The sequence below is a fragment of the Musca autumnalis genome, unplaced genomic scaffold (genome assembly GCF_047663935.1).
Source record: "Musca autumnalis isolate F117 unplaced genomic scaffold, ASM4766393v1 scaffold_2, whole genome shotgun sequence".
NCBI classification, from domain to species: domain Eukaryota; kingdom Metazoa; phylum Arthropoda; class Insecta; order Diptera; family Muscidae; genus Musca; species Musca autumnalis.
This window is the reverse complement of record NW_027411755.1, coordinates 175,356,289-175,366,855: the sequence shown is the minus strand read 5'-3', so window position 1 is coordinate 175,366,855 and position 10,567 is coordinate 175,356,289. Positions and strand designations below refer to the sequence as shown.

Genomic DNA, 10,567 nt, shown 5'->3' with positions numbered 1-10,567 from the left:
TAAACGTTTCAATTCAAAATTCTCTGTGATAAATTTAATAAAATAAAAAAAAAAATAAAAAATAATGGATCGTTTGGATTTATCAAAAATGGTTGATAAGCAAATGCAACGCTATTCAAAAAGTGAATATTTTCAATTGAATCATCATAACACACACCAGCAGCAAGGAAGTCCATCTCACCCAACAACAAACAACGAAAGAAATCCCTACATTCAATGGAAAATAAATGGTATATTTGCACATATTTATTCGCAGCTGAGAGGTCAGAAGAGAACTAAACACAATTTTATTTAATTTATTAATAAATTACTTTTCAGAAAACAAAAACAAACCCAAGCCGAACTTCATAAAAACGAGAATTGCGAATAAATATGAAAAGCCGCCCATTCGCGCTAAAACTACTGCAATTGCCAATAAGAATTTAACGTCAAAAATTATTGAAAAAGCAGCGCTAACAAAATCTAATATTCCACGTTTAAAAGTTCTCTGCGATCAAAAGGAGAAGAAACGTCTTCACTCGTCCATACCACCTGCGGAAGATGCTAACCATTTTATAAGTCAAAAGCGTTTAGATGATCTTAAGCAGCAGAATGCCGTTTTTACTTCAATGTTAGAAGACCAGAAACAATTGCAACAAGATATTCGTACCATTTCAGAGGAAACCTCCAGTATGCGCAATAACCTGGATGCCTTACGTGGACGTGTTAATGGTTCAATGAAGCTATTAGAACAAAATAAAACTTATAATGAACTTCATTTGCAAAATAAACCGAAATAGTTCAACAGCTAAAAAATTTTAGATTTTTGGGATGCAAACATTTAGAAAAAAGGCGTTGACGACGACCGGAAGCATTTAAGGCCTCTGCACATATGATCCGTTGAGTGTCGCGTTACAACAACCACATGAAAACTTTAAGAACAAACTTGGCATTTTATTTACACATTTTCCGTGAGGGTGCGCGCAAAGCGTCTCAAAACGGATCGTATGCGACGACGCCTTTAAACCTGCGTCGAACACTTGAGGCTGGGCATAATTTTAGATTTTATTTTGGATTTTAAATTACGTTATAATGGGGAACCTAATGATAGAATATTTGAATACAATTATATTTATTCTAACTCTTGTGCCAGACACTGAAAATAACACATGAAAATATTTCAGCTTTTAGGAGAGGGCGGAGGTGACGGAGCTCCCTTTCTCCCTTCTTACCAATAAGCTCAAAACATTTTCATGAAAATTTTCATAGTCTGGCACAAGACTTATTTTGTTCGTTATGACTTATGAAAATTAGGCGGATTGTTGGAGAAGCGCTGTTTTAAAGATAAAATAAGATAATGTTGACTTTAAGTCCTCCAAAATATAACTTCGAGTTCGCAATAAATGTTATCCATTGTAAGCATGTCTGACTGTATAGGATTCTTAGATACCATCTGTCAAAGTGCAATGAATTCTTCACCGCTTAAAAATAACAACAAGAAAATACCGTTAATGTTCTGGCCGTGGGACACAGAAGGCATATTGACAGTTCTATTAAACATTTCTCTTGCAAAGTAAAAGTAAAATAAAAATATACAAAGAAAAACAAATGCATTTCTCAAGGAACTAAAAAACAAACAAATAAAATTTATCCAAGATGATCCTCAGAAATATTTGTATAATTTTTCTGATCATCCCATACGTAAGCTCTACAATATTCCAAATGAGACAATTCATATTCCAAATATGTTTTCTTCCAGAACCATGGCGACTTTATACAACAACATCAGCTGCCACAATTTCATCCATTTACACCGGTGTGGTTTCCAGAACCACCACCACCTCCACCATGTCCACTTCACCCATTTCCCTTAATGGGTAATGTTGAAGTTTCACCACATACATCGCATTTTGTGGAACAGATAAAATCGTCGGAGAGACCTAAGCCAATTGATTTCAAACGTCCTTTTTTGGATATCGAAATAGAAGTTGAGCGTAACATTCATGTCTTACAGGATTCAATTGATGGTGGAATATTCATAGTACATGGTCATGAGCTGTTTCAAATGTTTTTGTCCCACGAAGATAAACGTATTAGTTTAATGGGTTATTTGGAGGGAAATGTAAAAATTATGGAACCCTTGGGAGCTGAAGTGAGTAGGGAAATTATGAATCACGGCCATAATGCTCAAATTTAGAGTTCGTCATAACCATCAAAGTGATTTCTTATTCTGTTTATTTGTTTTTGCAGATTATTTCCTGGAGGGGCCATTATTTACTGGTAGTTGTTTTGGATAATTATTTGGAGGTATATCAAATTCGCAAAGATATAATGGAAAGCAGAGCAAAATTGCTTAAATCGCCACCATTATATGCTGAACCGGCACCTCTATTCCCAGCTCTACAAGAACTAACATTGAATGGTCGCTTTCAAAAGTTGTTTTTACTGAATATAGCCGATAACGAAGTTGTCTTGATTGTAACGACAGCAGTTACAAAACTGCAGGGTAAAGTAAGGTGAGTCTTTCATTTGTTAACCCTCCTCCATGTTACTGTGGCTTACAAAGCCACAAACTTGGATTTTTTTAAAGAATATTTTTCAAGGACTTTCAGATCCAGAAATCTACGTTTGAGGCTCTGTAAGTCCTTAAAAATATTTAAAAAAAAAATATTTAAAAAATCCAAATTTGTGGTCTGAAATTTTATGAAAAAATATTCTTTAAAAAATCCAAATTTGTGGTCCGAAATTTTATGAAAAAATATTCTTTAAAAAATTCAAATTTGTGGTCTGAAATTTTATGAAAAAATATTCTTTAAATATCCGAGTTTGAGGCTAGGTAAGTCCTTGAAAAAATTTTCTTTAAAATTCAGCGTTTGAGGCTCTGCATGTCCTTGAAAAAATATTCTTTAAAAATCCGCGTTTGAGGCACTGTATGTCCTTAAAAAAATCCACTTTTGAGGATCTCTAAGTCCTAGAAAAAAGTCAATCCACGTTTGAGGCTCTGCAAGTCTTTGAAAAAATATTCTTTAAAAATCTACGCTTGACGCTCTCTAAGGTCTTGAAAAATATTCTTTAAAAAATCCACATTTTTATGAAAAAGTTTTCTTTAAAACTCCACCTTTAAGGCTCTCAATTCCTTGAAAAAATATAAATCCACGTTTGAGTCTCTGTAAGTCCTTGAAAAAATTAAAATCCACGTTTGAAGCTCTGTAAGTCCTTGCAAAAAACCACGTTTGTGGTCTGAAATTTAATAAAAAAAATATTCTTTAGAAATCCAAGTTCGAGGCTCTGTGAGGCCTTGAAAACATATTCTTTAAAAATCCACATTTGAGGCTCTGTGAGGCCTTGAAAACATATTCTTTAAAAATCACATTTGAGGCTCTCTAAGTTCTTGAAAAAATATTCTTTAGAAATTCACGTTTAAGACTATGTAAGGCCTTGAAAAAATATTCTTTAAAAAATCCACGTTTGTGGCTCTGAAAGTCCTTGAAAAATATTCTTTAAAAAATCCACGTTTGTGGCTCTGAAAGTCCTTGAAAAATATTCTTTAAAAAATCCATGTTTGTGGGTCTGTTAGTCCTTAAAACAAATTCTTTAAAAAATCCACGTTTGTGGCTCTGAAAGTCCTTGAAAAATATTCTTTAAAAAAATCCACGTTTGTGGCTCTGAAAGTCCTTGAAAAATAATCTTTAAAAAATCCACGTTTGTGGCTCTGAACGTCCTTGAAAAATATTCTTTAAAAAATCCACGTTTGTGGCTCTGAAAGTCCGTGAAAAATATTCTTAAAAAAAAAACACGTTTGAGGCTCTGTAAGTCCTTGAAAAATATTCTTTAAAAAATCCACGTTTGTGGCTCTGAAATTCCTTGAAAAATATTCTTTAAAAAATCCACGTTTGTGGCTCTGAAAGTCCTTGAAAAATATTCTTTAAAAAATCCACGTTTGTGGCTCCGAAAGTCCTTGAAAAATATTCTTTAAAAAATCCACGTTTGTGGCTCTGAAAGTCCTTGAAAAATATTCTTTAAAAAATCCACGTTTGTGGCTCTGAAAGTCCTTGAAAAATATTCTTTAAAAAATCCACGTTTGTGGCTCTGAAAGTCCTTGAAAAATATTCTTTAAAAAATCCACGTTTGTGGCTCTGAAAGTCCTTGAAAACTATTCTTTAAAAAATCCACGTTTGTGGCTCTGAAAGTCCTTGAAAAATATTCTTTAAAAAATCCACGTTTGTGGCTCTGAAAGTCCTTGAAAAATATTCTTTAAAAAATCCACGTTTGTGGCTCTGAAAGTCCTTGAAAAATATTCTTTAATAAATGCACGTTTGTGGCTCTGAAAGTCCTTGAAAAATATTCTTTAAAAAATCCACGTTTATGGCTCTGAAAGTCCTTGAAAAATATTCTTTAAAGAATCCACGTTTGTGGCTCTGAAAGTCCTTGAAAAATATTCTTTAAAAAATCCACGTTGCTTTGAAAGTCCTTGAAAAATATTCTTTAAAAAATCCACGTTTGTGGCTCTGAAAGTCCTTGAAAAATATTCTTTAAAAAATCCACGTTTGTGGCTCTGAAAGTCCTTGAAAAATATTCTTTAAAAAATCCACGTTTGTGGCTCTGAAAGTCCTTGAAAAATATTCTTTAAAAAATCCACGTTTGTGGCTCTGAAAGTCCTTGAAAAATATTCTTTAAAAAATCCACGTTTGTGGCTCTGAAAGTCCTTGAAAAATATTCTTTAAAAAATCCACGTTTGTGGCTCTGAAAGTCCTTGAAAAATATTCTTTAAAAAATCCACGTTTGTGGCTCTGAAAGTCCTTGAAAAATATTCTTTAAAAAATCCACGTTTGTGGCTCTGAAAGTCCTTGAAAAATATTCTTTAAAAAATCCACGTTTGTGGCTCTGAAAGTCCTTGAAAAATATTCTTTAAAAAATCCACGTTTGTGGCTCTGAAAGTCCTTGAAAAATATTCTTTAAAAAATCCACGTTTGTGGCTCTGAAAGTCCTTGAAAAATATTCTTTAAAAAATCCACGTTTGTGGCTCTGAAAGTCCTTGAAAAATATTCTTTAAAAAATCCACGTTTGTGGCTCTGAAAGTCCTTGAAAAATATTCTTTAAAAAATCCACGTTTGTGGCTCTGAAAGTCCTTGAAAAATATTCTTTAAAAAATCCACGTTTGTGGCTCTGAAAGTCCTTGAAAAATATTCTTTAAAAAATCCACGTTTGTGGCTCTGAAAGTCCTTGAAAAATATTCTTTAAAAAATCCACGTTTGTGGCTCTGAAAGTCCTTGAAAAATATTCTTTAAAAAATCCACGTTTGTGGCTCTGAAAGTCCTTGAAAAATATTCTTTAAAAAATCCACGTTTGTGGCTCTGAAAGTCCTTGAAAAATATTCTTTAAAAAATCCACGTTTGTGGCTCTGAAAGTCCTTGAAAAATATTCTTTAAAAAATCCACGTTTGTGGCTCTGAAAGTCCTTGAAAAATATTCTTTAAAAAATCCACGTTTGTGGCTCTGAAAGTCCTTGAAAAATATTCTTTAAAAAATCCACGTTTGTGGCTCTGAAAGTCCTTGAAAAATATTCTTTAAAAAATCTACGTTTGTGGCTCTGAAAGTCCTTGAAAAATATTCTTTAAAAAATCCACGTTTGTGGCTCTGAAAGTCCTTGAAAAATATTCTTTAAAAAATCCACGTTTGTGGCTCTGAAAGTCCTTGAAAAATATTCTTTAAAAAATCCACGTTTGTGGCTCTGAAAGTCCTTGAAAAATATTCTTTAAAAAATCCACGTTTGTGGCTCTGAAAGTCCTTGAAAAATATTCTTTAAAAAATCCACGTTTGTGGCTCTGAAAGTCCTTGAAAAATATTCTTTAAAAAATCCACGTTTGTGGCTCTGAAAGTCCTTGAAAAATATTCTTTAAAAAATCCACGTTTGTGGCTCTGAAAGTCCTTGAAAAATATTCTTTAAAAAATCCACGTTTGTGGCTCTGAAAGTCCTTGAAAAATATTCTTTAAAAAATCCACGTTTGTGGCTCTGAAAGTCCTTGAAAAATATTCTTTAAAAAATCCACGTTTGTGGCTCTGAAAGTCCTTGAAAAATATTCTTTAAAAAATCCACGTTTGTGGCTCTGAAAGTCCTTGAAAAATATTCTTTAAAAAATCCACGTTTGTGGCTTTGAAAGTCCTTGAAAAAAAATTCTTTAAAAAATCCACGTTTGTGGCTCTGAAAGTCCTTGAAAAATATTCTTTAAAAAATCCACGTTTGTGGCTCTGAAAGTCCTTGAAAAATATTCTTTAAAAAATCCACGTTTGTGGCTCTGAAAGTCCTTGAAAAATATTCTTTAAAAAATCCACGTTTGTGGCTCTGAAAGTCCTTGAAAAATATTCTTTAATAAATGCACGTTTGTGGCTCTGAAAGTCCTTGAAAAATATTCTTTAAAAAATCCACGTTTATGGCTCTGAAAGTCCTTGAAAAATATTCTTTAAAGAATCCACGTTTGTGGCTCTGAAAGTCCTTGAAAAATATTCTTTAAAAAATCCACGTTTATGGCTCTGAAAGTCCTTGAAAAATATTCTTTAAAGAATCCACGTTTGTGGCTCTGAAAGTCCTTGAAAAATATTCTTTAAAAAATCCACGTTGCTTTGAAAGTCCTTGAAAAATATTCTTTAAAGAATCCACGTTTGTGGCTCTGAAAGTCCTTGAAAAATATTCTTTAAAAAATCCACGTTTGTGGCTCTGAAAGTCCTTGAAAAATATTCTTTAAAAAATCCACGTTTGTGGCTCTGAAAGTCCTTGAAAAATATTCTTTAAAAAATCCACGTTTGTGGCTCTGAAAGTCCTTGAAAAATATTCTTTAAAAAATCCACGTTTGTGGCTCTGAAAGTCCTTGAAAAATATTCTTTAAAAAATCCACGTTTGTGGCTCTGAAAGTCCTTGAAAAATATTCTTTAAAAAATCCACGTTTGTGGCTCTGAAAGTCCTTGAAAAATATTCTTTAAAAAATCCACGTTTGTGGCTCTGAAAGTCCTTGAAAAATATTCTTTAAAAAATCCACGTTTGTGGCTCTGAAAGTCCTTGAAAAATATTCTTTAAAAAATCCACGTTTGTGGCTCTGAAAGTCCTTGAAAAATATTCTTTAAAAAATCCACGTTTGTGGCTCTGAAAGTCCTTGAAAAATATTCTTTAAAAAATCCACGTTTGTGGCTCTGAAAGTCCTTGAAAAATATTCTTTAAAAAATCCACGTTTGTGGCTCTGAAAGTCCTTGAAAAATATTCTTTAAAAAATCCACGTTTGTGGCTCTGAAAGTCCTTGAAAAATATTCTTTAAAAAATCCACGTTTGTGGCTCTGAAAGTCCTTGAAAAATATTCTTTAAAAAATCCACGTTTGTGGCTCTGAAAGTCCTTGAAAAATATTCTTTAAAAAATCCACGTTTGTGGCTCTGAAAGTCCTTGAAAAATATTCTTTAAAAAATCCACGTTTGTGGCTCTGAAAGTCCTTGAAAAATATTCTTTAAAAAATCCACGTTTGTGGCTCTGAAAGTCCTTGAAAAATATTCTTTAAAAAATCCACGTTTGTGGCTCTGAAAGTCCTTGAAAAATATTCTTTAAAAAATCCACGTTTGTGGCTCTGAAAGTCCTTGAAAAATATTCTTTAAAAAATCCACGTTTGTGGCTCTGAAAGTCCTTGAAAAATATTCTTTAAAAAATCCACGTTTGTGGCTCTGAAAGTCCTTGAAAAATATTCTTTAAAAAATCCACGTTTGTGGCTCTGAAAGTCCTTGAAAAATATTCTTTAAAAAATCCACGTTTGTGGCTCTGAAAGTCCTTGAAAAATATTCTTTAAAAAATCTACGTTTGTGGCTCTGAAAGTCCTTGAAAAATATTCTTTAAAAAATCCACGTTTGTGGCTCTGAAAGTCCTTGAAAAATATTATTTAAAAAATCCACGTTTGTGGCTCTGAAAGTCCTTGAAAAATATTCTTTAAAAAATCCACGTTTGTGGCTCTGAAAGTCCTTGAAAAATATTCTTTAAAAAATCCACGTTTGTGGCTCTGAAAGTCCTTGAAAAATATTCTTTAAAAAATCCACGTTTGTGGCTCTGAAAGTCCTTGAAAAATATTCTTTAAAAAATCCACGTTTGTGGCTCTGAAAGTCCTTGAAAAATATTCTTTAAAAAATCCACGTTTGTGGCTCTGAAAGTCCTTGAAAAATATTCTTTAAAAAATCCACGTTTGTGGCTCTGAAAGTCCTTGAAAAATATTCTTTAAAAAATCCACGTTTGTGGCTCTGAAAGTCCTTGAAAAATATTCTTTAAAAAATCCACGTTTGTGGCTCTGAAAGTCCTTGAAAAATATTCTTTAAAAAATCCACGTTTGTGGCTCTGAAAGTCCTTGAAAAATATTCTTTAAAAAATCCACGTTTGTGGCTCTGAAAGTCCTTGAAAAATATTCTTTAAAAAATCCACGTTTGTGGCTCTGAAAGTCCTTGAAAAATATTCTTTAAAAAATCCACGTTTGTGGCTCTGAAAGTCCTTGAAAAATATTCTTTAAAAAATCCACGTTTGTGGCTCTGAAAGTCCTTGAAAAATATTCTTTAAAAAATCCACGTTTGTGGCTCTGAAAGTCCTTGAAAAATATTCTTTAAAAAATCCACGTTTGTGGCTCTGAAAGTCCTTGAAAAATATTCTTTAAAAAATCCACGTTTGTGGCTCTGAAAGTCCTTGAAAAATATTCTTTAAAAAATCCACGTTTGTGGCTCTGAAAGTCCTTGAAAAATATTCTTTAAAAAATCCACGTTTGTGGCTCTGAAAGTCCTTGAAAAATATTCTTTAAAAAATCCACGTTTGTGGCTCTGAAAGTCCTTGAAAAATATTCTTTAAAAAATCCACGTTTGTGGCTCTGAAAGTCCTTGAAAAATATTCTTTAAAAAATCCACGTTTGTGGCTCTGAAAGTCCTTGAAAAATATTCTTTAAAAAATCTACGTTTGTGGCTCTGAAAGTCCTTGAAAAATATTCTTTAAAAAATCCACGTTTGTGGCTCTGAAAGTCCTTGAAAAATATTCTTTAAAAAATCCACGTTTGTGGCTCTGAAAGTCCTTGAAAAATATTCTTTAAAAAATCCACGTTTGTGGCTCTGAAAGTCCTTGAAAAATATTCTTTAAAAAATCCACGTTTGTGGCTCTGAAAGTCCTTGAAAAATATTCTTTAAAAAATCCACGTTTGTGGCTCTGAAAGTCCTTGAAAAATATTCTTTAAAAAATCCACGTTTGTGGCTCTGAAAGTCCTTGAAAAATATTCTTTAAAAAATCCACGTTTGTGGCTCTGAAAGTCCTTGAAAAATATTCTTTAAAAAATCCACGTTTGTGGCTCTGAAAGTCCTTGAAAAATATTCTTTAAAAAATCCACGTTTGTGGCTCTGAAAGTCCTTGAAAAATATTCTTTAAAAAATCCACGTTTGTGGCTCTGAAAGTCCTTGAAAAATATTCTTTAAAAAATCCACGTTTGTGGCTCTGAAAGTCCTTGAAAAATATTCTTTAAAAAATCCACGTTTGTGGCTTTGAAAGTCCTTGAAAAAAAATTCTTTAAAAAATCCACGTTTGTGGCTCTGAAAGTCCTTGAAAAATATTCTTTAAAAAATCCACGTTTGTGGCTCTGAAAGTCCTTGAAAAATATTCTTTAAAAAATCCACGTTTGTGGCTCTGAAAGTCCTTGAAAAATATTCTTTAAAAAATCCACGTTTGTGGCTCTGAAAGTCCTTGAAAAATATTCTTTAATAAATGCACGTTTGTGGCTCTGAAAGTCCTTGAAAAATATTCTTTAAAAAATCCACGTTTATGGCTCTGAAAGTCCTTGAAAAATATTCTTTAAAGAATCCACGTTTGTGGCTCTGAAAGTCCTTGAAAAATATTCTTTAAAAAATCCACGTTTATGGCTCTGAAAGTCCTTGAAAAATATTCTTTAAAGAATCCACGTTTGTGGCTCTGAAAGTCCTTGAAAAATATTCTTTAAAAAATCCACGTTGCTTTGAAAGTCCTTGAAAAATATTCTTTAAAGAATCCACGTTTGTGGCTCTGAAAGTCCTTGAAAAATATTCTTTAAAAAATCCACGTTTGTGGCTCTGAAAGTCCTTGAAAAATATTCTTTAAAAAATCCACGTTTGTGGCTCTGAAAGTCCTTGAAAAATATTCTTTAAAAAATCCACGTTTGTGGCTCTGAAAGTCCTTGAAAAATATTCTTTAAAAAATCCACGTTTGTGGCTCTGAAAGTCCTTGAAAAATATTCTTTAAAAAATCCACGTTTGTGGCTCTGAAAGTCCTTGAAAAATATTCTTTAAAAAATCCACGTTTGTGGCTCTGAAAGTCCTTGAAAAATATTCTTTAAAAAATCCACGTTTGTGGCTCTGAAAGTCCTTGAAAAATATTCTTTAAAAAATCCACGTTTGTGGCTCTGAAAGTCCTTGAAAAATATTCTTTAAAAAATCCACGTTTGTGGCTCTGAAAGTCCTTGAAAAATATTCTTTAAAAAATCCACGTTTGTGGCTCTGAAAGTCCTTGAAAAATATTCTTTAAAAAATCCACGTTTGTGGCTCTGAAAGTCCTTGAAAAATATTC

At 32.4% G+C, this 10,567-nt stretch overlaps 2 protein-coding genes across 3 annotated transcripts in view; both read left to right on the top strand.

Annotated features, from left to right (window-relative positions):
- Positions 1 to 795, top strand: LOC141393186 (uncharacterized). 2 transcript variants are annotated; one of them, XM_073966143.1, is made up of 2 exons: positions 1 to 230; positions 319 to 795. In XM_073966143.1, the coding sequence occupies exons 1-2, from the start codon at positions 65 to 67 to the stop codon at positions 777 to 779; spliced, it is 627 nt and encodes a 208-aa protein (XP_073822244.1). In that variant the 5' UTR covers positions 1 to 64; the 3' UTR covers positions 780 to 795. The 2 variants fall into 2 exon arrangements, with proteins under 2 accessions (XP_073822244.1, XP_073822243.1); XM_073966142.1 differs by having other exon boundaries at positions 1 to 263.
- A 710-nt stretch (positions 796 to 1,505) lies between these two features.
- The window catches only part of fs(1)M3 (female sterile (1) M3), a 29,071-nt gene continuing 20,009 nt past the window's right edge, over positions 1,506 to 10,567 (top strand). Inside the window, exons 1-3 of the mRNA XM_073966141.1 lie at positions 1,506 to 1,680; positions 1,739 to 2,131; positions 2,230 to 2,495. Coding sequence (XP_073822242.1) covers positions 1,636 to 1,680; positions 1,739 to 2,131; positions 2,230 to 2,495 — 704 coding nt within the window. The 5' untranslated portion in view covers positions 1,506 to 1,635. The remainder of the gene's footprint in view (positions 1,681 to 1,738; positions 2,132 to 2,229; positions 2,496 to 10,567) is intronic.

Bases quoted from the DNA above. Each gene is read 5' to 3' on its own strand.
- LOC141393186 (XM_073966142.1), top strand. From the start codon at position 65: ATGGATCGTTTGGATTTATCAAAAATGGTTGATAAGCAAATGCAACGC. The intron at 264-318 runs GTCAGAAGAGAA...ATTACTTTTCAG, and splicing joins TATTTATTCGCAGCTGAGAG to AAAACAAAAACAAACCCAAG.